The following is a 25,358-nucleotide window of genomic DNA, read 5'->3' as shown; positions in this document are numbered from 1 at the left end:
TGCGATCGCCATTTATCTCGGGACCAATTCCATAAAGTGCCGCTTGCACGGCAGCCGGAAGAAAGACAACCGCAAATTATAACGGTGTCGGCTAATGTCTGGTTACGCGTCTCGTAGTTACCTCCATTAAATTCATTTCGCCATTAGCCTCGAAACGTTATACATCGTCGAGGGAAATACAGGGCAACGAAAATCGGCCTCCTATATCAATGAGATAGATCGGTTTCCTGGGACAGATGGTTTCCTACCGGTCGATTAGTGGTGACTCACTCTCTTCCTTCCAGCTTTCTTCGATCGAAACTTTCGAAGGAAACGCGCCATTAATTTTTGTATTACCCGGTGTCTCGGCGTGACGCGATCGATCGGCGTTGGTGTTATTATCGGTAAGGCTGCCGGTGTAATTACAGGGCTCTCGCGTGCCGGCTAATTTCTTCTTAGATCGTACGGATTGCCACGTGGCACGGATTTATCGGCTGCGTTTCGCGACTTTCCGTGACACGGAGTCGTATGTCTCGTTAAGCTGCCAACTCGTTCGACCATTTAGCTCTTCTGTATTTCGGCAACTTTATTCCACGATCGGTATCGACAACAAGGAACACGAGTGACTCGACAAAATTGTACCGTGTCGTAGCGTGGAAAGCGTTCCACTGACTCGTAGGCGCCAAGGAAAGTGGTCAGTTTGAAACGTGTCAGTTTGAAATCGAAATATTAAATAATCGTTTCTTCGACCATCACCGGTGGCCACATTTCCCTATCGTACCCTGTGATTTCCAGACGATATCTTAACGATCGAATATCAGGAAAAATTCGCAAATCGTTTCACGCCAGCCGCATAAACGATCCTCCTTTCTTCGGGAAGCATCGCGTGGATCGCTTAAGGGCGAAGCTTTCCACCAACCGGAAATGGAGGAGCTGAAACGAGCGGACCAGCCCTTTAGCTCCCTTCGGGCGGCGGCTTAATGGCGACCGATCGGCCATACCGTTGTTTACGATTAGGATCGTGGCTCCTAGCCACCGAGACAGATAGGATCCTGGACGCACCGGGGGCAGGTGGAACTGTTCCTGGAATCTAGAATAGCGACGTAACCCGTTTTATGGATTTTGTTATCGTCCATTTCGCCCGTTATTACACGCCGTTAGGACGAGAAACCGCGATAACTCTCACCGATTGCGTGCCACCGATTTACGGATCCTTTAACGTTTCCAATAGCCAGGCGTGAAAATGGCGCGAAAGAAGAACGACGCGGATCGAGGAGAAATTATTCGAACATACGCAACAATGGAACGCAGTCTCCATTCGAACGGCCTTCAGAATTTTGGGGCGGCGATTTTAGGTTTTTTTTTTTTTTCTTTCTCCCCTCGATACTGGGGCGAACGCGAACCCCCGCTGGCCATGATTGACACGGAGGTCCTAAACTACGCGTCGTGTGTCGTCCAACCCCCCATGGAAAAGCTGGATCGGGATGGCGTGCGGGGTGAGGGAAGGAGGGAGGAGTGTTAGCTGGCAGCACTGGCAATGGCGACTCGTCGAGGGTCCTTCAACGTTGCCACCCCAGTCATTACTTCGGCATTAACGGGGGATGATGCTCCCTCTCTTCTTCGCGGATTCACTGGTTCATCGGGACAAGCGGAAAGAGAGCGAACACCGTGAGAGGAGAAGGGCTTCTACCGTGAACGGAGTGTCGAGCAAAGTTAAATCGGTGGATTTACGGGCGTGCTTGCTCTCCTGCCCACCGTTTTCCACTTTCCCTGTTTTCCACTTGTATCGACAATTTTCCTCTGTTCGCCGCTTGTAAGACGAGGCTTTTCTATAATCGGGGATTGAAAACTCTACCTACTGTAGTTCGAAACTTCAAAATCAGAAGTTTAAAATTTCATTTCTTCTGATAGTTTCTAACGATTTCCAAGCTTGGAATTGGAAGACGGCAAAGAAAGGTATTAATCTGTCGATCGAGGGTAGCCGGGTTTATTCGAGAACCTTTAATCTCGGCAACTACGGTCGTGCTTTAATTTCGTTCGGTCCGTTGTTTCGCAAGAGTCTGCGAGCTGTCGCCGTGCCTTCGGAAGATTCGTGGACGCATATTGCGTACCGGATTGCCGCAGCTGCTGCGGTTTCCGGGCCCGACGGCCGGTTGGTCGAATCGTAGCCAAAATTGCGCTCTTCCTTCCTATCCGATTCTCCGAATCACCGTCTCATCTAGTCTCTTCAATCTTCGAATGTTTAGATTTAGAATGTTTACTACTCTCCTCGCGTTCATTATCGATCTCTGATTCCAATGCTGATTATTTCAAACGATTAGAAGTTCGCTTGTTTAATGAAATAAAAATAAAAAATGGAGACGAAGAAAAGGATCGTTTTCCTTTCACGAGCTTCTTCTCTAACAAGATGAGGCGATAGATTATTGACCGTTACGGTAAGGAGACTAGACACGCGCAATCTTGCGCAATCAGACGTCGAATCGCGCGGTCCTTGGGCTCCATTCTGGATGGAAACGTTCGAGATCGTTGAACGGTGGCTCGTTGCACACGGTGAAAGGCTGCGAAAATGTCAGACCGGTGGCCACGATCGCTGCTAACTTCCTTGTTTAGCGATAAATCGATCGTTGCTCGAGGCCTCCGGGTGAAGAATTACTCTGTTCCTCGCTTACCGAACCTAACCGTTCCCCCATTGATCGTTTTCGATCAATTTACGACCTTTGCGCATTAACCCTCCGACGACGGACCATGGAGAGAGCCTCGATTTTAATCTAATTCCATATTCCGTATTATTTTAATTTACTAAATTTTTTCGGTTAAAAATTATACGCTTTTTAAGTTAAAATCCTTACATATGTTTTGTAATTTTGGCTTACAATTAACCCAGGTTCCGCGTTTCAAGGGTTAAAGATAATTAATTAATTGATCATAAATTTCCGTGTTTCAAAAACAGCCCTTTGATTCGCAAACGAATCTAACAATTACGATTTCAGTAATCATTGATTTCCACTCTCAAATCGAAATTCAGCCTCGATCTACGTAAACAGATCGTCCACGGGCGGTCGTAACTCGAGGCGTATCGTTCAAGAGGTGTTTACGACGATCTCGTGGCGTGCGTTTCATTGGCAATTCGCGAAAGCCATTCGTTGCCCGTTCACATCGTGCTCGCTCGTGTCAATTTGTAATTCGACCGGTCGTTTGATTTGCGTGTTCGTCGAGAGGCAACGGCACGGCAGGTTCACGAACCTCGAAGCAGCTCAAGGATGCACGTGGTTCGCGTTCGCCGCGAGATACGTGCAGGTACGCGGCGCGATTGCATCGCGAGAGGATCGAGCGAGCAGCGTCACGGTAAACGCTTCTATCCCGATCTTTTATGCGAAGTGGAACGGTTAACCGGGCGAATTCGCGCGTTGCATGCGAATCGACTCGATTGGCTTGCATAGAAGAGAAAGAAAAGTCAACGTACTACGCGTTTCATAATCGTGAATTTTTCCTAACTCTAATCTACCATCGAAAGAGTAGAACTATTGTGAAAGAAAGCAATCGGAAAATCTACGCCTGAAATTCCCTCGGTATCGAAGGAATGCAATTTTCCAAATGCTTAATTCGAAACGAACGAATGGCAGATCGTATGTCCATGGGCTGTGGAGTGGGCATCGTGGATGGACACTGGAGAGGATCCCCTTGACGATGCAGACGCGTACACGAGCGTGTTTCCCTGGCAACGTGGAACAGGCGTGCCTGATATTTTAGCAGGCAGCTGGTATCGCACAGGTGAAAAGCAACCCTTTCGTACGAGGGTGTAGCGAACGAACCGCTCCTCGTTCCCACCTCTCTCCTCCCATGGTTAATTTCCCATGGACGTTCGTGAAAGCTTTCGCCGGATCGTTCCTGAAACGCATTCCCCGGCCCGTAATTTTCTGTATCGACCGTGCTTGTCCGCGAGAACGAGCTCAATCTCCGTAATGGAGAGGAATCTGTCCCGCAGAGCGTCGAGCAACTTCTTTTCTTCGCGGTAAATCGTCTCGAAGGAGGAAGGGTGGCTTCGTCCACCGTACCACGTTAGACACGATACGAGCTAGGAACGCGGGAAAAGGGACGATTAAACGACGATCCTACGGTCCGACCGTAGGAAAATGAACGAGGACACGTAAGTTTCGTCGACCATTTCGAATATTAGGCTTAGGGAGCGACAGAGGCTGTCCGAGGTTTCGGTGATTCAATTGGATCGAGGCAATCTGCTTTCGCGTTACAAGCTTTCGTGCTTCGATTGCCGTCTACCAAAATGGTCCATCAATCTTTCTAGTTTTTCCACACTTTTTTAGTCAATCACAATTTCAACACTCTTAGTGTACAAACGCGACTGGAATCGAGCGATCCAATTTTTATAGGCGTAGGCTCGTTTCGCTTATCGATAACGACTCGTATTTACTCGAAAATTGTCAGTAAGATTATACTGGAAACATTCCATCAGAATGAAAAGCAGAAATAGTGATAAGAAACGTGTCACAAGATTGATACATCAATCGATGTTTATTGTAAGCCACCTATGGCGAAAGTTCCACAATGTTGATTCAACTCTTCTGGCGAACGTAATCAATTATCTCCAAAGATATTTTTACTGAAAACCTCTATTATCGTTTCTTTGGTAGTTGCCATACTCGAGGCGTGTTTTGAGAACACGATGACCGAGTATACTCCTAGCAATTGACTGATTAGATCGCGCAACGTACACCGGGTCGTCTACGACCAGGCGAATCCCCTTCACCGATCAACACATTGCATAGCAATTAAGCACAATCGAAGGCAATCAATCGAGTCTATCGGTCTAGTTAATTAAAAGAGCACCGCGTCACGATAGGTCAAGCAATTCGCGCCTCTTATCTAATCGTTCTCCTAATTCGCTATCTTGTTGTCGCGTAAACGCAGCCAGACTCTATTCAATCAATTTCATAATTCTTCGTTTCGTAGGGAAAACTCGTCGTTAATCGTCGATCTATTATCGATGCAGATTATCGTTACCGAAAGATTCGTGAACTCAAGAAAGAGGGTTCGAACGTACCGAAGATAATGCTACATCTTCGGAGGTGAACGTCTAGACGCAAGATAGACGATCGTTCCTCAAAAGATTTGCGACTGCTACGTTTATTGAGGTTTTCGATTTCCATAAATCGCCTGCCGCGACGGTGACTCGCTCGTTCAGACTTTGGAACGTCGAAATTTTCGCTCGTAAATGGACCGTTAGAGGCAAGGATAATTTATAGACACTCTCGGTCCCGCTGGAAAATTACGTTACGTGGTTTTTCCTGCCTTTATCGAACCAGCTCGATCTACTATCTCGTAAGAAAACGTAGCGATTTAAGAAATTCAGAATAATTTTTATAGGGTTTCCTCCCTTGCAACAGCAGCGGACTTGGTTGAAGGGTTCGTCGTCCGCAAAGGGTTAAAATCCTGGAAAGTTTCGTAATACTGTAAGGCAGGAAAATCCCTCGACATCGTGTTGCTCGATTCCGCGGGATCACCGTGATTCCATTCGCGTCCACGGGACAATAGTCCCGGGATCCATTTGGAAAAGTGTATTATCATCGTCCAGGAACGTCGGACGTTCTGCTTTATCCGCGGAACATATTGAAGCAACCAGCCGTAAAGGAAGCCGGTTTCGCCGGAATATACCAGGAAATTTCGCTCGGTATTGCCATCGCCTCCCTCGTTTCCTTCTTTCGAAGCTGACGATTCAGTTCTCCCCGAGGGTCCTCGAAGACTGTGCTGGAAACGTCGCTGATGAAACCGGTCGCACGTGGTTAGGATCCAGTATCTGTCACGTTCCCCTTACGATCGGGATACCTTGTCCTCGGTTTGTTTGATCGTCAAGATCGAGATTTGCGGGAAAAGTGCGAACTCGAGTAATCGGGGATCACGTTTTTCCCGCGACATTGATGCGTCGACTGTAGGGAAAAATTTGCGAGAAACAGCAGATTTATCGAACGGATTGTTTATGTGGGTCGACGATTCACGCGATTCCTCGTTAAAAAAGTTACCTAACGATCGCGGCTCGGTTCATCGAATCACTCGTTTTTCAATTGTTCCGGAAACTTTTAATTGGATCGCCCGTGGCTAGCCCTGTTTTTTCGCTGCCGGCAGCGTTTTCACGGCTCGCGGCCCGAGAAGTGGATGGTAATTTATTTAACGGCTAGCAAGATTCGCTGGCGAACAACTAGGATCGTTTGGTTACGCGAGAAAAGTCACGTTTGCGAGGATTAACCCGTTTAACCGACTGGCGTGTACACGCGAGCAACGCCGAATAGACAGGCTGGCTGGCACAGAAGTTTACTCTGCGCAACATTAACCCATGGCTGCGCACCGATAATTCAACATCAACCCTTGATAAACGCGGTTGCACACCGATGAATTTATTATGTCGTAGAAATCACGTTACGTTCTACTATTTCTGTTACGCTCTATCCGTTATTCTGTCGGTAAATAATTGATCCACTTTGTTGGCTCATCGTTGGCCACGTTATAACTCCTGCCAATTAATGATTTAATTAAGTTCCGTGAAGATTAACAACACAGAACGACTTAGAATTTCGGTTCAATCTTTTTAGAAAACTTTTTCTCGGTCCTCGGAGTCCGGTAAGAATCCGTTCGGAAGGTCGGCGACGCACGGTACTTACACTCTGGACCCTCTGTCTCGAGAGGAATTTAAAAATCTTGTATCACTATCTCTCTAATATTATTTCAACACTAATTCAACACTATTTGTTCGTGTTTTTCAACGTTCAATGTTAAATTACTTAACGCAGAACACTTGGATGTCACGTTAAGATTATCGACCACTCGTGAATAATGTAGTGTTTGCACATCGATTATTTATAATTTCCAATCGAAATTAATTACTTAAAAACATAAATCTGATAAAACGATATCGAGTGAAACGTAGGTTTTGAAGGACAAGAATTTATGTATAAAAGGTTGTCGATCCTAAGAATGCTTTCAAACTTCTTCAGAAACTCTAACACCTGTATTCGAAAATGTCTCCTCGTTTCGCTGTGCTTCTTCTGCTCGTTGCTATTGCGTGCATTAGCTGTAAGTATCGTTCGTATTTTCTTGTTTAGACGTTTGGAAGCTAATTTATTCATTTATACAGTGAGCTATGCCGGTATATCGGGACGTGTCCCGCTCTGTCCTAGTGACGAAATCTTCAAAATGTGTGGAACCTCTTGCCCACTTAAATGCGGGGTACCTCCAGCAAAATACTGCATCGCTGTTAGTATCAACAAACCTTTCATCTAATTTCTATCAGTTAGCTAATGGTCTTTCAATGTTTCTATCTTCTGTTGTTTAGAAATGCGTTACAGGCTGTTTCTGCAAAGATGGATATTTCAGGAACGCTGCGAACCAATGTGTCTTACGTGAAAATTGTTAATCTTTCATTGAATATTAGGTCTTACCACATAAATATGTACCGATGAGAAAATAAATTGATCAAGCACGAATAATTATTTGAAATTATTCCTCAGAGTTCGAATGGCGGGTCGTTAAGAGAGCAATTTAAATTCAATCTCAGCTCCACGTTTGATTCTTTTTAAGGTGTGTTATGAAACGCACGAACGTTATCTATAATGATATTATCAGTGAATCATGCTGTACTTATCTGGCTTAAAGACGCGAGAACATAGAATGGATGAGTCAGCTATGTCTACTCAACCGTCTCTAATTTTAACGCGAATTTATCACTGGTGGAGGATTAAAGAGACACAAAGCACCTATTGGCACGATGTACGTCAAATAAAATCGATTCGCAGGTCGCTGTTCGATTCTGTTCAATTAGTGAAAGCTTTCTTTTGCGTCGTGGTAATCGCATTGATTGTTACGGATGATTGATTGATAATCGACCGGCTTTTGAGATAATATTTTTATACGCGTTTGAAAGAAGTTTATAGAAACGTCCACGTTGCGAACAAAAGGCTGATAAACTCGATGGGTTATCAATAAATTGAATGCGATAACAATTTCTGTTTAATATTGCCTCAAATTAATCTCATATTTCATTGATTGCTTTTTATTTATATCGAACCTCTTTGTGTTATGGAAGAATTAATAACTCTTTTCGTAATATGTTAATCGGTCATAATTTATTTTCACAATTATATATTATCAAATTTGTACAAGTATTTATATCAACATTCAAGTGACTAAGCTTAACAAAATTAAGCTGTATTAGTCACAGTCATTTAGCGTGTAACACTAAATAAAAATCCAAGTTACACCGGTGCGCAGGAAGTTGTCTATCGTGCATAACTGTTGGATACGTCTGAATTTAATCTAAATCTTGATCGTCGATCTTATGTCCTGAGTTCTCTCAACAGTCACGAGTAAGGACGCACCTGTTCTCTTTATTCTTCACGTATCCTGGTTTGCACTGACAACCAATTTTACATTCCTGTAACAAAAATCACACAGACACGTTTGAAGTAATCTCTAAAGAGAATTAATTAATCTAATAGTTGTATGGGGTTTCGATACTAACCAAACTGCAAATAAGGGAGGCTGGTCTGTCACAGGTGTCCTGGCAAGGTGAACCACATTCGTTAAATACTTCGTTAGGACCACACTTGTAAGAATCCTCGCTCTGTGGAGGATGTGCACCTGCAATAAATTACCAAATTTATTAGACACCTTAATTCGAATTTCTTTGGCCAAACCAAAGACACGACAATTCAAATAAAAATAAGTACATTCTGTTATCGAAAATATTTTATTTATTTTTGACTACTCACTGGTGTAAGCAATTGCTACGACGAACAGAAGAAGGATAGCTGCACGAGACATAGTTGAATTTCGTTTCGTTCAATTCTTAACGAATGATGGTTATCTGCTGATGTTGTCCGGCTTTTATACTTTTCAAGTAGAACCTACTCCTAATGTCGACGTCCCACCATTCGATTTCGTCGCGTTGATTCACATTGATTAACGACCGCCACTTCAGACGATCGTTCATCAGTTACCTGATTGATATCTTGTTTTCCGACTGACCAACAAGTAAATAACGTTTGATTGGCGGGAACTGATGCAACACGAACACCGTGTACTTTAAGTCTCTGAACTTGCACGATTGCAATTCCGTGATAATCTTCTTTTCCTTTCTTTATCGCGTTTCAAGTGGAAACTTTCTCCCTGGGAAAATGCTTCCACGAAGTTTTCGTATGAGTGTGTCTTAGATTTCTGAGCAGAACTTAGCTTTCTAATATTTCAAGTAAAATTTCAGAGAAATTCTTAGGTAATGTTGGTAAATTAGGGTAAAAATAATTAAGGATACATGTAATTATGTGATTACGTATTCCTTGTTTTCAACCTAATTGATCATAGGTCACGCCTTCCACGATCTAAGGAGTGCTTATCTTTCGCAAATACCGGTAATCATTGTTACGAATGTCCTCGGGTTCGCCGTTCGGTTGACTTTGCACTGTTTGCTCGACTACTCGCGGTTAAGATGTTCTCAGAAACGCGTCTTCGTTCGACGAACCGTAGTATTTTTTTCTGTGATTTGAATTTTTGAGAGATTCGAAAGTCTCAGAGGTAAGAAACGTGCTTTTAGAAACGTTTATCCTGTCGAATCGAGTTGTGTCACTTGAGTCGATTAATCAACTCTTAATCAAACCGCTCGGTTATCAGATAGAAATCAATGCAATTAAGGTGGAAAGTTTATAAAATTGTTCGATTCCGCAATAACGAGCACATATATATCTTTTCTTACGTGTCGCGTGATAACAGTGTTATCAGAACATATTTGGGACGCACATCGAACTGTTAACGAGCTTTGATCCGATTGGGAGGCCGCGCACTTTGACATCGTTCAAGATCTGCTTAAATTAATGCGATTGACCGCGTTCAATTCGAGGTGTACATGTATGTTGTGTATACAAACTGGGAGACAAGATGGTATAAATAAATCAAAACACTCGTTTCTCTGAATTCAAACTTAATTTTTTTATTTTCAAGATATTTTCTGTAATCTGTTACAAAATGTGCGAATCGTTGAGATGAGACCAAAGACCCGTTGAAATTTTATTCCTGAGCGGTTACCGTCGATAATTCCCATTGAGAAACTAGAAAAGAAAAAGAAATTATCAGGAATATTTTACTCTCCTTTTCCATGAAATAATTAGAAAACTTGGTTGATTCGTTATTACTCACGTTCAATTTGTATGTTATCCATGATGCAACCAAGTACAGATACACAATTTCCTTCACTGTCTTTGAAGTATCCCGTTTGACATTTGCAACCTGGCTTGCATGTCTACGATGGAATTAACGATAATTAATGGAATTTTCCAAATTGCTTCTTTCATTTTACTCACCGGTCCTTGGCAAATTCCTGGAGAAAGCTCCTTGCACGTTGGGTTACACGAAACACAGTCTGTGGGTTCCTCGTTCTTGCCGCACTCTATTGAATTTTCCGTGAACGGAGCTGAACGGGAATCGACAATTAAATAAATGTGAAATATTTTAGGAGCTAGAAAGACTTACCGGGTGTGGAAGTGCTCAATGTTACTGCTTCTCTAGTGGAAGCGAGTACGCCATTTGGTACGGCTGAAAGAATACGTTTTCTCGGTGTTTTCAATTTTCTTTTTTAACGCGTTCAATGAAAATTCGCTGCAACACTTTGGATTTGATTCGAGTGGAGAGAGAAAAGATGCACTTACATGCCAGACAAAGTAGAAATATAGTAACAGTCGTCAGAGTTATCAATTTCATTTTCTTCACAATTATACTGCATCAATTAAGTTCAACACAATCGCCTATTATGCGATGCAATTTTCTTGCCGGTTCCTTTTTATACCGCGAGTACTTTATTTACACCGACGTGTAATCATTGTTCAAATTGACTAATACATATCCGCGGGTTTATTCTTTTAACCAGGTAATTGTACCTTTGTTGGAGACACGAATTCTCGTCTCGAAATCAATGTATCATAACGATCTTACGAGAACACGTAATAATTTTAGTAGAATTGGTTGTATTTGAACAGTTGCGAATTTTTACATAACCGAACAACTTTATTTTCTTTCTTTACGCCTTTTAATCCCTTCTACAAACGAATCAAACATTGAATAAACGGTTCGTAATGAATAAATACACAAAGTAGTAAGATTTCACAACACCAGTTTATTTTTATTATCGGTACATTTCTTGCGCTGAATCAGCTCCGAAAGGTCAGAAGATCGACATCATTGATAAGTAAGAAAAATTAGGAAGTACATAATAGATAAGCAGTTGACGAAGGCTTCAGTTTGAACAGTCTTTTTCTAGAACACATTGCCCATCACCGCTTCTCACGTATCCATCTTTACATTGGCAACCAATTTTACATTCCTGGTAATCAATAAAAAATCAAAAGATGAACGTAGGAAATATACAAAATTAATATAATGAATCGTGATTTTTATACAATTCCGATCGTTTTTCATTTAGAAAATATGTAGTATAATAAACTCATATATTTAATGAAAAATTATAATACTAACCATGGTGCAAATGTCGACTTTTGGTTTAACACAACTGGGTTCGCAGGCTGATCCACAGCTCTTGAACTCCTCGTTCACTCCACATTGCTGAGCGTGCGAACCTTTAAAGATAATATAAGACTTAGGAATAAAAATAATTACAAATAGTTGGCAAAAAAAATTAGGACAAATATTCGAATGTAGGGAATCCAGGTTACTCCCTTTAGATATTTAGGGGTTTGTCAGTTAAATAGAAGCACGCGAGGTTTAGTCATCGACAGGTGTTATACTTACTGATAGAGAACAACGCCAAAACGACAAACAGGACGAACAGAGTGCGGGACATTTTTGACTTGTTTCTTGAATAAGTTTCTGGACTCAAAACTTGACTGACTAAAACTTGTCCATCTACCAGCCTTTATATAGCGGTCTTACGAAATCACTCGGTACACGATCTCCCGCCTCTCTGTTCCTTTTTTTCTCTGCTCATCTTCTTCCTCTCCTACCTCCTCTTCTCGTCCAGTAAATCATACGTCAAAGAAATATTACTGGCAAACTAGGAAGTTAGGACGTTCGTTCATTTTGCGAACGACCTTCTTGGACGATCAATGGGTGCCTTTGTCTTCGGTGCCATTTTACACTTACTCATTTTGTATTTCCGTTAATTTTCACCAATTTCAGAAATATTCGCAGGGATCTCTTTGCAGTTACAGATGGTAATTGTTTGCATTTGAAGAATTTAAGAAGAAATTTGGTGCATTGCTTTAGACACTATTTGGTGACATAAAAGTATCGCGAAATCACACTTGTGGCAGGTCAAATTATAGCCTAAAGTTTAATAAAAATGACTACATAAATGTTTCATCAATATTTTTAAAATAAGCGATTTTTGAGATATAAGCGTTTGGTGATGGGACATACGCTAATTCTTTGTTGCAATACAGAATCATTCTATTTGTATAAACAATCTTGATGAATTGTTTATGTAGTCTTTTTTGTTAAACTTTAAGCTTGAAATTGACGTGCTGTAAGTGCTATTTTTAGGTACTTTTACGTTTCGAAATCAGTTATTTGATACGTAACAATTTAATATAATACTATTATATTTTTTGGTACGATTTAACGTTTGTTCTTATTTGATAATATTGATTCGTGAGTATTACGACGACTCTATCGTAAGATTATAGTCGTGACCTTCCGCTGGGTCATTGCAGTTACATCATCTTGGTCTCTCTCGTTGTTCATTTGGACAAGTGACATTTACATATTATTACACGACTGAAAGCACACGTTTCTCGGCAAGAATAAAGCAACCAGGATTTCTTTTTTAATATTTTAATTCAAGCGTTATTAAAACGATACATTGTTTGCTTGATATTTAACAATTTTCGGGCAAAACGCAAGCACGCGCTTTGTTTCTTACGTAACCAGGTGCACAATGACATCCAGAGATGCATCGCTAAAAAAATGTACAAATTAATCGCGAACTCGTGAAGAAAAACATATCAAAATTGATTTTAAAAATGGGCAATTACCGTGATGCAAGCAGTAGGTTTCGCGTTGCAAAAGTTGTCACAGTGTCCATTACACTTTGACCATTTTTCGTTTTCTCCACAGCCTCCCACGCTTGACGTCACTGTTAACATTGAAATTTTAATATCACAATTGATAAGGGATCTCGTGATACATTGAATAAGAAAAATTAATCGTACTTGCGCCAGCAATTATCGCTATTAAAAGCAAAACAATTACTCCTGCACGAGCCATACTGTGTAAACTTAAAACTTTACTTTATTCCGATTTACGCGTTGTGGTTGTCTTTTATACCTCCTTCGCATAATGGTTATCTACATTTCACAGTGACACGTGCTGATGAAGTTGTATAATTTGTCTAAATTTATCATAAAAATGACAGCTCGAGGTAAATTGATTAATCGTAATAGTAGAAGAAAATAGATATTAACTTACGTAACGTTGAATAATGAATAACACCAAAACAGTATTTCTTAATTGTTTTCGAAAAACTGCCTCGGAGAGAATAATGCAACCACGATAAATTTGAAAAATTTTAATTTGAGCGCTATTATTAGCTTAATTAGCTTATTAACTTAACAGAACACAAACGAGAAGGAATTTAACATTCTTCAGGTAACACGCAAGCAGCAATGCTGTTTCTTACGTAGTTAGCTTTGCAGTAAAGAAAACGTACAAATTAATGGTAAATTCCTGAAAAATAGATGAGAATTAATTTAGAAAAGCAGAAGTTATCGCGGGGCAAGTTACAAGTGGAGGACCGTCGTAAGTACGCTCGCATGTTCCACAAGATTTTTATACTTTGTTGCCTCTGCACCCTTCTGTGCCTGGCACGACAGTGAACATTGAAATTTTAATATTTCAATCAATAAGGGATGTCGAATAGAAAGAAATACTTCAATTTTCACATTTCAGTCGTTTTTTATATCACTTTCTACTGTTTTCTACATCTCTATGACGTATAATTAGGAGATCGTGTAGTTTAAATTAGAAGCAATCATTTGCAATGAATGAATGATTGATATATAACAATGAATAGTTTGTTTTTTATCTGGTTTTGTGGATTTTATTTTTTATCGTTTATATGCGTTCTGTCGGTCTTTTCTCGTCAACTACTACCAGCAGCCAACGATGACAGAAAACACGATTGGAGGTCCTCGAGTTACCCTGTTCGCCTGTCGTTTCCCTTCTTCCTTCCATCCTGCTCGCTACCCTTCGCTCTTTGCTCCACTTTTCACCCCTCTGCGACGTCACCGTTACAGGAGACGAGCGTGCCTCCTTTGTGCCACCATTTTACCCCCTTTAAAACGACCGCTTTGACACACTGACCCGATATTAACGCGTCCAATCAGCGGCCAACGTTTTCTCTTCTTGAGAGCAGCTTCAGTGAGGTAGTTGATGAGAGGGAACGATTGTTAGGGCACCTTTTAATTTTACTCACTTATTCGACCATTTTGCTTTGTGACATCTGCAAGATTTCAAAGCCGTTAAGGTCCTCCTCGAGTTACCATTATTTTACCTCGTGAAGGATTTGCTGTAGTGCTTGATGCAAATTAGATATGCAGGGTGAAGGGGGCTCCTTTGTTTTTAGTATAACGAGTGTTCAACATATTCGTTTCTTGGGCTAGATGAAGTATAATTTAAATAAATATCACTTTGAACATATCATTTTGAAGAATGGCCTTAACTGCGTTCCATTTACATGCACTATCACAGCTCTGCATTTTAAAATATTCAAGCATTTGAAATTATTTCTTTTTTATTAAGTTCAATGAATAAGAATGAATTCAACCCTCATTATTCTCAATTTTTTACATTTTTTTCGAACATTACATAAAAAGTTCATGAATTTATTGATTCGTTTATCCGAAACCATTTATACACACGTTGAATTTTTCATTTCCGATAAGAAGTTACGTGTGCCTAAGGCCATCATATGTTTCGAGGACATCGCCGGTTCTCTTCTCATCAATTATACTTCATTTATAGAACGCAAGTTCATAGATAAACCATGACTCACGTGTTTAACGATACTCAGGGATTTCCCGCGTGCGAATATGCACAGCCTACTTCGAAATAACAGCAACGGCATACTTCCATAAAATTCCCAGTTCCCTCTTCGTATTCTAGTGTTTGCAAACTTTTGCCCGTCGTTTTCTTTCGAAATGCCGCGCTGTTCGCATCCATTCCGTGTTCGTAATCAGCCACTTTGATAGTCGCTTCTAATTATCTCGTTCGCGACCTTTCGAACTGACAGTCGCTCTTCTTTAAAAGAATGTTCGGAGTTCGTGGAACGACGGAAGAAGAAACGAGACGGCACAAAAGAGGCAGAGCGACGAGATAATCCCTCTGATGAAACTTTGTATCGACGGGCTTTCCCGTTACGCGGTTCTTCTTCGTTTTGTTTCGATTGTTATTGGAATAACATCTTCGATAACGAGTAAAATACGAGTTTCACGATTGTTGGCGATGAAAGAAAATATTTATAAAGAAAGATGCGGAGAAACGGTAATTTTCTGACTGTTAATAGTAAGAAAAATTAGGGGGTCTCCAAGTAGTTTTGCACATAATTGCAGCAGCCCTGTGTTTCTGACGCGTTTGGTTGATTCAGTTTTCCGATAAGAATTCATGAAACGTATATAAGCTTCTGTTTGTTAGTTGCACGCATTAGTTCAGAAGAACACGAAACAATAACGATGAAGATTATTTTTGCGTTGTTCGTCGCTTTAGCGGTGTTATTTTCCAGTAAGTTATTCATCGTTCGAAGTATAACAATTGATTTGTGACAACGTCGAGTTTGATATTTTTAGCCACACTGGCCAGAAGAATAATCTGTGACATGCCAAACGAGGAGTATCAGTGCGGATCAGCTTGTCAAACTACTTGCGACAATCTAGGTCAGCCATGTCCAATCATGAACATCGTGAGTTTATGCTGTGGTTCAGAGTTGCTCGATTTCGCTCGTTCATTCTTGTAAATGGATTTTTATCATGGCGTTTCTGTTTTGTAGAGATGTAACGATGGTTGTTATTGCAAAGATGGCTACGCTAGGAACAGAAGGGATATCTGCATCCCCATAAAGTATTGTCCTAAAAAGTGAAGTAGTTCCGGTAGACCAAGGTTCCATTTGTGAAATTATTGATTTTGGAATTGTAATGACGCGAATAAATTGATTATTTCAATGAAAAACCAAGGATCCAGTATTTTTATCGTACGTAGAGGTGGTAGATGTTTACACGATCGAATCTTTGTCAGGTAAGCAAGGAAAGAAGGTTCCCATGGGAAAGCAAGCGTGTTTGCCTTAAGCCGCTTTCGGGATTAGCGGAAGCAAGCGTTGTCCCGTCGCTGACGAGGCAGAGTTTGCGGCTCGACGTCCGAGCAAGAACAATCGCTAAGTCAAACAGTTTGACCGGGCTGGAACAGAAGAGGTGCTCCAATATTTGGATCCCCTAATGTAATTCACCGACCAGTCGAATATGCTGAGACCTTCTATCGTTCTTCTCGTCCGTGACTCCTCGAACGTCGCGAGTTTCGCCACGAATTGGTTGAAAAACTAAAGTAACTTTCCCGATAAGGTCAGCAGAGATAAAAAGTTTATCGCGTTGCGACGAGCTGTTGCCGTTCGATTCCGGATGCTTCAGCTCTTCGCGAGAAGGAAGGGTTATCTGTACCAAACATTGTATTTACGTTGTTGGTTTCTTCGAGGAGAAACCGTTTATTTGTTTACCGAGAGATTTTTTTGATTTCGATCACGAAGCGAAGCTTAGGCAATCGAAGCCGAAGGCGATTTTGGCAATCGCGATTTCTCGACTAATTAGATATTCCATGCGGTGCGTGTCGCAAGAGCGCGCATCCGCTCGCGGAGGGCCGCGGGCAATCCGGCAAGGTAGGTCGAGTGTAACGCGTATACGCGTGCGTTCTCGCGTACCAGTCAGATCCCGGCTCGAATTTCGCATGCTGCTCGACACGTGCGATCCCCGCCAAATTCCCCCTTTTGCGGTCGGACAGAGAAGAACAAGCCGGGAACCGAGGGATCGAACAAGAAGAGAAACAAAGAGGCATCCACCGCGCTGCCCGAGGGGTTGCTCGAGTTTCTACCAGGCATTTGTTTAATTGGGAACCGACATGGCCGCCGACTCACCCCTGCTTTCGATCGCTCCCATCTGCACGACCGCATCGTCGTGAAAATGCGCGCGCGAGCTTTTCCGCCCTCTGACCTTGATTCCCTCTTTCATCCCCCCATCCGCCCGTGTTACTCCATCGATGACCAGTCTGATTGCGATTCACGCGGGGGTTGCTCCGTGAGCGTTGCTTTAACGCGTTTATTTTCATGGCTGCCCATTGGCCACCGGGGTTGCAAATTTAATTTGATTGAACGATTAAAAAAAAAATTGAGAGAAACACTGAACGCCACTGAAGGTACTGCAGTAATTTGAAAGAGCGTAAATTGAAGCACTAGGGTGGGAAATTCAAAGCTTATCGTTAAACCTTTCATACGAAGATGTGTTTATCCGGTGTGAATAAGCGAATAGAATGTCTGCTATGTAACAAGAAGCTGAAATACGAGCTTTATGAATTGCATGAAAAAAAATCCCTTAGGAGATTCATCGATTGGGCGTCGAAACGGAAACAGTTCCCTCCGCTGCCCTCGCCATATGCCGTTCCGGAAACGATCGTGGCCTTATATTTTATGATGGCGCGAACAAAGAGAGGTTGGAACCCTCGGGAACTCGATCACGATCTCGTAGGAAATCCCGCAAAGACCGAATTATAGGTGGCAGGGTTTAACGACGGAATGTTACTCTTTGATCCGGCGTTTAGTCGAAGTCAATGGGGTAACCGAGCAGAAATGAACTCGCGATAATGATATACGCAGTGCGTAAAACGCGGCTGGAATACGTCCCCGGGATCCTAAGCCTCTGTCACCCTACACAGGGAAACTCCGGCATCGACCTAGCCGAGGGGTTGATCCGGGGAACGGCCATGTTGGTTGGCGAAAATTTCGCAGTCGTCCCCCTCGACGGCACGCTCCCGATAACAGCTTGCACGACAAGTAAACTAACAAAGGGGAATAATCTACCAGGTTACTACGTGGCATGCTCTCCAAATTCGTTCGCGAAATTTCTACCTCCACCTACTCCTCCCGCGAATCTGCATAATCTCACCGTTTCTTCAGACTTTATCGCGCGCCATGAAAATGATAATAACGATACCTGGCTGATTTGTAGCCTCGAAAGAAAATATTACAAATCCTTCGGATTAAGTAAGTACAGTCGAATGGTAGGATAAAAGAAACGTTTTGCGTACACGTTTGTAAGAGTATGCGTTCGGTATTTATTCTCGGTTAATTAATGGAAAGAAGGGATCGAAGGGGAAAAAGAGAGGCCGGGTAAACAGCATCGAGCAAATCTCGCGAGGCCATTCGAGCTCAATACCATTTCGACGTACAAAGTCCTTCTCCCCGTTTCGAAACGTTTCCCTCCGCGAGTCTCGAGAGGGTAATTTCGAGGAATTTTCTTGAGTAACCGAACCCGGAGCTTCGTTTCGACGAAGGCCACCGACACGGCCACGATAATCCCGGTGAAACGCAAATACGATCCCGTCGTATGAATATTCCATCAACGTACGAACGAGTGTTTGTTTACGCGTCCAGACCCGTCTCTGTGTTTAAATTACTTAAAACCGGTGAACGGATCGATAGAGGATGATAATAAAAAAAAAAGAAATATCTCCAATCGGTCTGGTAATAAGAGGAATTTCCGTTGATTCTTCGAGTGGCTCGTTAGAGACGAATCCGTCCCGTCGATCGTTCCCAAAATGATCGGGAAATCGATTGGAAAAATGATTCCGGCGGTTCGTTGGACAAAATCGTCGTCAGACGAAGGAAATAATGACCGTGAACAGGATAAATACGTTGCTCGTCGAGGAGGTCGAAGGGGATGTGCTTGTGCAAAGAAACGACCGAGGTTTCTATTAGCCTCGAGATAGGAACACGGCATTCACCTTCTCGGCTTCTCGATTTTCATTTTGCAATTAGCGTGTAACGAGGTAGTCGATATCGAGAAACGATCGGTTCCGATGTCTCGTACCTGTCACGGACCGACTCGCGTATAATGCACACCCTTCGTCCTCGTTCTGACCCTATTCGCTGGAGTGACTCAGCTGGTCAGCTGCAATTGCAGGCTGCACCTTTTACATCCGTTCCATGCGAGTAACGTGTGCGCCAAGTATCCTCGATCGACTAAATTGCATTCGTCCTGCTGGACGAACATCGCACGGACAATTCGATAGACTTCTGAACAAGATTACTTTTTTTTATATTTATATAAAATTTATAATATTTAAGTTTCATCGTATTGCAAAAGGAAAGTCGTAAGTAAAAGCTTAACTAAAGGCAAGCCAGACTCGGCAGATCTCTTTGAATCAAGAAGAAGCAGGGAACAGGGTTAAGATAAACGATGGAGGAACAACGAGACGCGTAGGTGAGAAGCAACGGATTTCGTTCCAAAGGGAAATCGATCGACTGGAAGATACTCCTCGGACCCTGATGTTAAGAGGATCCGAGGCGAAAGGGGGTGAAAAGGGAACGCTAAGAGAATTATTCACCCTATGTAAAGTGGACTCGGCCCGCGAGGATAGCCTGACGCGAGCGTTTGTTCACCGTCGAGTTGCAAAAGTCTGCGAGTGATATCGATGGCACCGGGCATCGGCTTTCCGTGAGAAAAATGACATTCGCCTTCGTCCAGGAGTATCCACTAGCGAAGATTTAACGGCCTCCTCTTCTTTCCCCTATGGAGATTTAGTCGTGAAAAATTCTTGAAACACTCGCGCCGAGGTACCAGCATCGTCCTGAATCGCGTGAGTGGATATACATCATGGATGGTAAAAAAGAAAAAAAAAAAAATATACGGATTGAAGAGTGATGGGGAGAAGGATCGTTTCGTAGGGCAAATGTAACATTTTATCATCTGAAACTTTTATTCGATTCCATTTTTTATTTCAAAACATCGTCCTTTTCATTTTCCCTAATAGAAATTTACTTTAACAAAATACTTAACACGTGTATTTCTACAAGTAAAATTACAAGCGCGATGCTTCCTTATTATTTACTCTTGCAATTCGCATCTCTTCTAGCGATTGCAATTTTCATACATTATCGTTGACTGTGAAGTGTACACAGTTTGTTATTTCACACTTTGTGTTTAACTGGCTCGCTAAGTAAAGGCAATTATATTCTTTTCAACAAATGTCATCGTTCTACAGACGAATTCTCATAACTTTCAGCGCGAATGACAGATTTCCATTTGTAACTCGCGTTTATATCATATGATTCACCGTGCGTGTTTCTTATCCATCAATTTCCATTTCCGACAAATCTTGCCGATCGATCGACGAGGTTCCAGATTCCCCGGCTCCGCGTCGAAATCCTGTCGGCGAGATCAGGCCGCGTAGTCACGCATGCCGGTAACTAGGAAAAGGGAACGGGTCGGATCGAGAAAAATGGAGGCGCATCGAGCGAACGGAAATCCTGGTATTGTCTCGACACCGCGTGCTCTGCTCCCCAATACGGATAATCTCCGCGGGCCTGGCCTGTGTTCGATTCCCGTGTTCCCTGCGGGAGCCGCGATAACGCCCTGAAACAGAGAGAATAGCCTGGCGAAGGGTTGTTACGCGCCGCGCCGCCCGAGCGGCCTCGATCGACGGAATTTTAGAGCCGTCCCGACGCTGCCTATAACCCGGCATAAATCCACGGGTTTCGGGTCACCCGCGTGCAGCCATTCCCGATGCTCGATTTCGGGGCTGCCTTTCGTTAAACAGCTTCCGTTCCCCGGCATTCCCCGGGGATTTCGACATGTCGAATGCTTTATTCAAAGTTACCGATAGTTCGTTCAAATTTTTCTTTTCCTTTTTTTTTGCAATCACGTACGACGACGTTATTAACGTCTGCGTGGAAATGAATCACGCGCCGATTACTTGTGCCTGCCGCGGGCCTGCCGAAATGCAAATATTAACCAATAATGTTTTCCTCGTAAGATCATACGTTCGTGTTTGTAAAATTGTTCGCAAAGTCCTCGGGACTGGCAGTCGCATTAGCGAGTCAATGGAATCCTGGTTGCGTCATACGCTATTTTCGAGCCACTTTCAAATAGGCATCTCGTTTGTGTTCCTTCTGCTCGTCGAGGTAATTCTCAGGTTAGTGCAAATAATTTCCAACGGTTGATAAGATTTTCTTAACAATTATGCTCGCTTTTATCAATAATGAAATACACGTTCCGTTTGATCTTGCCGCGATAATATCGTAGGTGTGATTGTTTGCTCGAAAGCAGTGTTTGATATCGTTTCGTGCAAATGAAGAGTAAAACCTAGTATACACTGAAAAATATTTGTGACTGAATAAGAGTAAATCGTGTTGCAGCATAATGTTTTGGGACGCAAGCGCAGCCAGTTCGTTGGACGTCTGGCAAACACGGGGCAGACGGGAAAACGTGAAATAATTAACGCGCGGCTAAACACGCGCGCGTTATTCTCTTTATCGCGGCCGGTGGTTGGTCGGTAACGCAAACGATAGCGTACGAATGGAGGCGACGCGTAGGAACGATAGCGCAGAGAGGCGGAGACAGCTTTCGACGGATCAAACGATGTCGGGTCGATAATCGGCACGGGTCGACTAATTACTACAATAGATGGATCCTGGTAATCCCGGGGACAGAAGGGCGGCTAGGCGAATCGAGGAGGGAAAAGGGAAAGCGTACAATCGGTGCAGAACGGCGTTGTTTGGCCAAGCTCGAACCTATCGAATAACTCGACCACCCCCGCACTCGTCCCTGGAGTATTTGCGCGGAACGAGAGCAAGGTATCGGGCCGGTGTGGATTCACGTAGTACAAATTTAGTAGTCAGCTTCGCTGTGTATCCTGTCTTCGCCGTGTTCACCGCCGTAATCTCTCGAGACTAGAACCGATGCACGTACGCTCGATACGTTCCGTACCTCCCATTTTCTCCTAATGTCCTCGCATTTCGCCGTGCTTGTTTTCTTCGGTAACGTGCACGATTACCCGAGCCATCCAACCTTTTACGTTGTAATTTGTAAACGAGTGTACTTTGAGAGCTGCGTCGTAGCGAGCGACACCCTTATGGGGGTTGAAATGTGCTAGGAGAAGAATTTGAATTTCCTTTCAACGCGGAACGAGCGTATATATCCGGGCAAAGTTTACCTTTCAGCATAAATTTTCAATCACCCTATCTAGGAATACAAATACAAATAAAAAGATGAACCGAACCCATGGAGGGGGATGGCGGTGACGGGTGATGGACAGGAAAAATTGAACCGATCTACGTGACGAGAATTTCAGGGAAAGGGGTTCTAGGCGACACAGACGAACGACCACGGGGCGCTAACTAACGGCCGTAATCAAGTAAGCAGTTTAGTCGAGCGATCCGGTTACGTCGACTTAGCCTTCCGTATCGACGAGGCGTCACTGATTGGTTTACAGATCTGCTGAGCCCGACTCGCAGACACTCAAAGGATCCTCTAGTTAGCCCAGTCGTCCGACCGTCTCTCCTTCCTCCCTTTTCCGTTCATCCCTTTTGCCGGTGTTTCATTAATTTCCCTCCGATTCCGCCTCGTCTGTTTCGCCACGCTTATCGAACATCATCCCTCCGAGTCTTTGCACCTTTGATTTCGCTAATCCCTCGAAGGCATCTTCCCGTGAAGACGTTCCGAGCGTCTCACCAGCCAACTTCCCGTAAATAAATTACGCTTAATTGCGACAAAAGTGAAGCACGCCAGGACTCATTCGAATTCGCAACACAGCGCGGAAATTAACTGACTGAGAAACGTTGGAGCTTGAACGCGATATAAGTGAGTCCTCGCGAAGACGGGGCTTCATTATTCTTCGGTTGTCACGATTCGTCCCTCGTCACCCCGGGATAATTATCTCGGAACGTCGAATAATTCAATTAACCCTTCAGCGACGTCGCGTTCTTGTTCGTCTCGCGAATCGATCGTCACGCTTTCAATATATCGTCCGGTGTAGGTCGTAATAATTATTTAGATAACAGTAACAAACAGGGAGCGTGACCGCAGTTGCGGCAAACTTGGGACAAAAAAGAAAGTAATTATCGCAGGGAAGCATGCGTAGTCATGATAATTAATATGCGACAGAGAGCACGATAACCGGCGACACGTGGGGGGGGGGACGAATTTATCGGCATACGAGAAAAACGCGGTCGCTTGTTGGCACAACATTAGCGAGGAAAATTCATCGAGGCCGCGACGAAGAGTTATGGCGAACACGTGACACCTTCGCTGTGCCTGGTCTCCTTTCCTCCAGGATTTACCTCGGCTCGGACCTTGAAGAGAAGCCTAACCACGGCACGACGATGATTTCGTCCATTCGTCAAGTGGACCGTGAAACACGCGACAGCGGAACGGAGAAGAAAAACAAAGGGTAACGTAATGTTCCGAGATGAAATGTGTGATCGTCCGGGTTAAATAAACCTTTAACGCGTAACATAAATATTGGAAGCATAAGGCGTGGGTCTGAAAAAAGATTTTTAAGCTCGTTTTCTGACGGCGGTGCGAGTGTTAAAGAGAAGGAAAGAGACGGAACAATGGAGGGCACGTCAGAGTCTTGACAGAAGTGAAAAATGTCACTCGTATGCAAAGCAAATTGTGCCAGGGCTTTTCATTATTTCGCGCTGCGAACAGGAGGCCGGCTGTCTCGCACTGCGAGGGTGATTTTCCCTTTCTCTCGCGGAAAATTTAATTCTCAGCCGGAAAGTCGTAGGCTCGCATGCCTGTTTAATATAAGGTCGCGACGAGTATCCTGGCGGTTGGGACACCTGCGGTCGCCCCCTTTAAAAATGATTAACCTGCCGAAAAGGGAAACGTTCGCCAGCCCGGGCCCGTGCTGACGCCGATGAAAAATGGATCTCGGCTGGCTTTCAGGATGGCACAAAGACGTCGTTAACTCTTCCTACCGTCCGCTTACTCGAGCCTGATTTTTAATGATTCTTCCCCTGTTCCCTCCTTGCGAACCTCGAGGGCACCCTTCCGAACGATGTCGTTGTCTCCCGGTAAGTAATACGCGTTTTTTTCAACAATTTTTCCAAGTGCCATTTGCCTAGCGTCTTGTTTATTTCATTTCTAACTCATTCTCGAACGCAACCCTCGACAGAAATCAACCCTTTATCACGCGAACACCGAGTTCGATGGTTGATTAAACGGATCCACGGAGATTCGCCGATCGATAGAGAATCGTTGAGAAGAAAACGAACGCACGAGCAACGCGTGTCACGTCGTTTTGACAAGCGATTTGTCACTCTAACGAGCCTCTATTAATAATCGCGTTCCGAGCAGATGCGAGTGCACGAGCGCCAACACGTGTGCGCCAGTTCGCTGGCGATACTCAAAATTGAAGCTGGAAATCCGCTCGAAGGGAATTTCAACGAATTAAATACGCGGCTCGAAGAGCAAGGGACAGAGGCACGTTCCTACGCCATCCAAATTAGCATTCCGAGGGGAGAGATTACCGGTTGCCAAGAATTCTTTGTCAAAGAAACACTCCCGCAGTTCTTGGAAGCCTTTTCCTCTTATTATATTCTCCGCTATCGATCGCTCATTATACGAGATGTACCCTTCGAAACGTACCCTGACGAAGGATCCTCGTGTGTCGTATAATCGCGAAACATTAAATTGCCTCGTTAAGCTGTCGTTTTGTACAACCAGCCGGAAATTAACGATCGTTTTATGGACCTAATCTTGTTGTAAGTTATCGTCGTAAAAGTTCTTCCTTTTTTTTGAGTTGATCTTCGGTTAGCTTTCTTCTCGTCGAAAATAGAGAGGCAACTATCATCTGGTTGACGCACAGAGAACACCGGCTATTCGATACCGTTCCTTCCTTACCCTTCGCTGACCGGCGAGGCTTAATGAAAACCGTGATTGAAGCCGGTGCACGAGGGGCCGATCGATCGGTACGAATCGCGAAGAGGGTGTTTGGCAGCCAATCACCGGCCTCCATCGAAAGGGACCAACGCGTTTTTCTCTCCCCTTTGATTCGATGGGATTCATGAGTTGACTTTGTACAGAGAGAGAAAGGGAGAGAGGGTATCGTCCAAACTGTCGGACTTTCCTCGTGTCCGGATAATCAAACTGTTATTACAGTATCGACGGTGAAAAATGTTTGGTTTGCTCGTGGTAAATAAATCAGTTAAACGATGCTTCTGATTTCGAAGAAGAATTGAAACAAAGTTGTTATTTGCGTAAAAAGATTGATCCTGTCTTTGTGTAAAGCCACTATCCGTGTTAGGGAACTGGTTGATCAACAAGAGTTTATCGTCG

General features: G+C 43.4%; 5 protein-coding genes and 1 long non-coding RNA gene across 6 annotated transcripts in view; 2 read left to right on the top strand and 4 right to left on the bottom strand.

Moving 5' to 3' along the window:
* The window catches only part of LOC117604043 (uncharacterized), an 81,774-nt gene that overhangs the window by 26,817 nt on the left and 29,599 nt on the right, over positions 1 to 25,358 (top strand). The gene's annotated exons all lie outside the window — the stretch shown is intronic.
* Positions 8,095 to 8,912, bottom strand: LOC117604036 (chymotrypsin inhibitor). Its single transcript, XM_034323707.2, has 3 exons — positions 8,757 to 8,912; positions 8,507 to 8,625; positions 8,095 to 8,419 (listed from the first exon to the last, which is right to left on the bottom strand). The coding sequence occupies exons 1-3, from the start codon at positions 8,806 to 8,808 to the stop codon at positions 8,339 to 8,341; spliced, it is 252 nt and encodes an 83-aa protein (XP_034179598.1). The 5' UTR covers positions 8,809 to 8,912; the 3' UTR covers positions 8,095 to 8,338.
* Positions 9,938 to 10,828, bottom strand: LOC117604032 (mucin-6-like). Its single transcript, XM_034323702.2, has 5 exons — positions 10,683 to 10,828; positions 10,507 to 10,569; positions 10,338 to 10,447; positions 10,174 to 10,276; positions 9,938 to 10,085 (listed from the first exon to the last, which is right to left on the bottom strand). Exons 1-5 carry the CDS (start codon positions 10,732 to 10,734, stop codon positions 10,045 to 10,047), a joined length of 369 nt encoding a protein of 122 aa, XP_034179593.2. The 5' UTR covers positions 10,735 to 10,828; the 3' UTR covers positions 9,938 to 10,044.
* LOC117604037 (chymotrypsin inhibitor) lies at positions 11,127 to 11,938 on the bottom strand. The gene is made up of 3 exons (XM_034323708.2): positions 11,779 to 11,938; positions 11,506 to 11,606; positions 11,127 to 11,353 (listed from the first exon to the last, which is right to left on the bottom strand). The coding sequence occupies exons 1-3, from the start codon at positions 11,828 to 11,830 to the stop codon at positions 11,267 to 11,269; spliced, it is 240 nt and encodes a 79-aa protein (XP_034179599.1). The 5' UTR covers positions 11,831 to 11,938; the 3' UTR covers positions 11,127 to 11,266.
* LOC117604038 (chymotrypsin inhibitor) lies at positions 12,078 to 13,352 on the bottom strand. Its single transcript, XM_034323709.2, has 3 exons — positions 13,197 to 13,352; positions 13,020 to 13,120; positions 12,078 to 12,943 (listed from the first exon to the last, which is right to left on the bottom strand). Exons 1-3 carry the CDS (start codon positions 13,249 to 13,251, stop codon positions 12,863 to 12,865), a joined length of 237 nt encoding a protein of 78 aa, XP_034179600.2. The 5' UTR covers positions 13,252 to 13,352; the 3' UTR covers positions 12,078 to 12,862.
* Positions 15,498 to 16,211, top strand: LOC117604033 (venom metalloprotease inhibitor-like). The gene is made up of 4 exons (XM_034323704.2): positions 15,498 to 15,525; positions 15,676 to 15,762; positions 15,828 to 15,940; positions 16,028 to 16,211. Exons 1-4 carry the CDS (start codon positions 15,513 to 15,515, stop codon positions 16,115 to 16,117), a joined length of 303 nt encoding a protein of 100 aa, XP_034179595.2. The 5' UTR covers positions 15,498 to 15,512; the 3' UTR covers positions 16,118 to 16,211.

Source organism: Osmia lignaria, chromosome 11 (assembly GCF_051020975.1).
Source record: "Osmia lignaria lignaria isolate PbOS001 chromosome 11, iyOsmLign1, whole genome shotgun sequence".
In the NCBI taxonomy this organism is placed as follows: Eukaryota; Metazoa; Arthropoda; class Insecta; order Hymenoptera; family Megachilidae; genus Osmia; species Osmia lignaria.
This window is presented reverse-complemented; position numbering and strand designations above follow the sequence as displayed.

What these genes read in the sequence shown, in the direction of transcription:
- LOC117604037 (XM_034323708.2), bottom strand. Translation starts at nt 11,830, where the DNA reads ATGTCCCGCACTCTGTTCGTCCTGTTTGTCGTTTTGGCGTTGTTCTCT. An exon ending in TTTGGCGTTGTTCTCTATCA is followed by an intron (nt 11,607 to 11,778) that starts GTAAGTATAACA and finishes TTATCTTTAAAG; the next exon opens with GTTCGCACGCTCAGCAATGT. An exon ending in AAGTCGACATTTGCACCATG is followed by an intron (nt 11,354 to 11,505) that starts GTTAGTATTATA and finishes ATTGATTACCAG; the next exon opens with GAATGTAAAATTGGTTGCCA.
- LOC117604036 (XM_034323707.2), bottom strand. Translation starts at nt 8,808, where the DNA reads ATGTCTCGTGCAGCTATCCTTCTTCTGTTCGTCGTAGCAATTGCTTAC. An exon ending in CGTAGCAATTGCTTACACCA is followed by an intron (nt 8,626 to 8,756) that starts GTGAGTAGTCAA and finishes AATTTATTGCAG; the next exon opens with GTGCACATCCTCCACAGAGC. An exon ending in CCTCCCTTATTTGCAGTTTG is followed by an intron (nt 8,420 to 8,506) that starts GTTAGTATCGAA and finishes TTTTTGTTACAG; the next exon opens with GAATGTAAAATTGGTTGTCA.
- LOC117604033 (XM_034323704.2), top strand. An exon ending in TTTAGCGGTGTTATTTTCCA is followed by an intron (nt 15,763 to 15,827) that starts GTAAGTTATTCA and finishes TGATATTTTTAG; the next exon opens with CCACACTGGCCAGAAGAATA. An exon ending in CATGTCCAATCATGAACATC is followed by an intron (nt 15,941 to 16,027) that starts GTGAGTTTATGC and finishes TCTGTTTTGTAG; the next exon opens with AGATGTAACGATGGTTGTTA.
- LOC117604038 (XM_034323709.2), bottom strand. Translation starts at nt 13,251, where the DNA reads ATGGCTCGTGCAGGAGTAATTGTTTTGCTTTTAATAGCGATAATTGCT. An exon ending in AGCGATAATTGCTGGCGCAA is followed by an intron (nt 13,121 to 13,196) that starts GTACGATTAATT and finishes CAATGTTAACAG; the next exon opens with TGACGTCAAGCGTGGGAGGC. An exon ending in AACCTACTGCTTGCATCACG is followed by an intron (nt 12,944 to 13,019) that starts GTAATTGCCCAT and finishes ACATTTTTTTAG; the next exon opens with CGATGCATCTCTGGATGTCA.
- LOC117604032 (XM_034323702.2), bottom strand. Translation starts at nt 10,734, where the DNA reads ATGAAATTGATAACTCTGACGACTGTTACTATATTTCTACTTTGTCTG. An exon ending in CAGGAATTTGCCAAGGACCG is followed by an intron (nt 10,277 to 10,337) that starts GTGAGTAAAATG and finishes ATTCCATCGTAG; the next exon opens with ACATGCAAGCCAGGTTGCAA. An exon ending in GGATAACATACAAATTGAAC is followed by an intron (nt 10,086 to 10,173) that starts GTGAGTAATAAC and finishes TTTCTTTTCTAG; the next exon opens with TTTCTCAATGGGAATTATCG.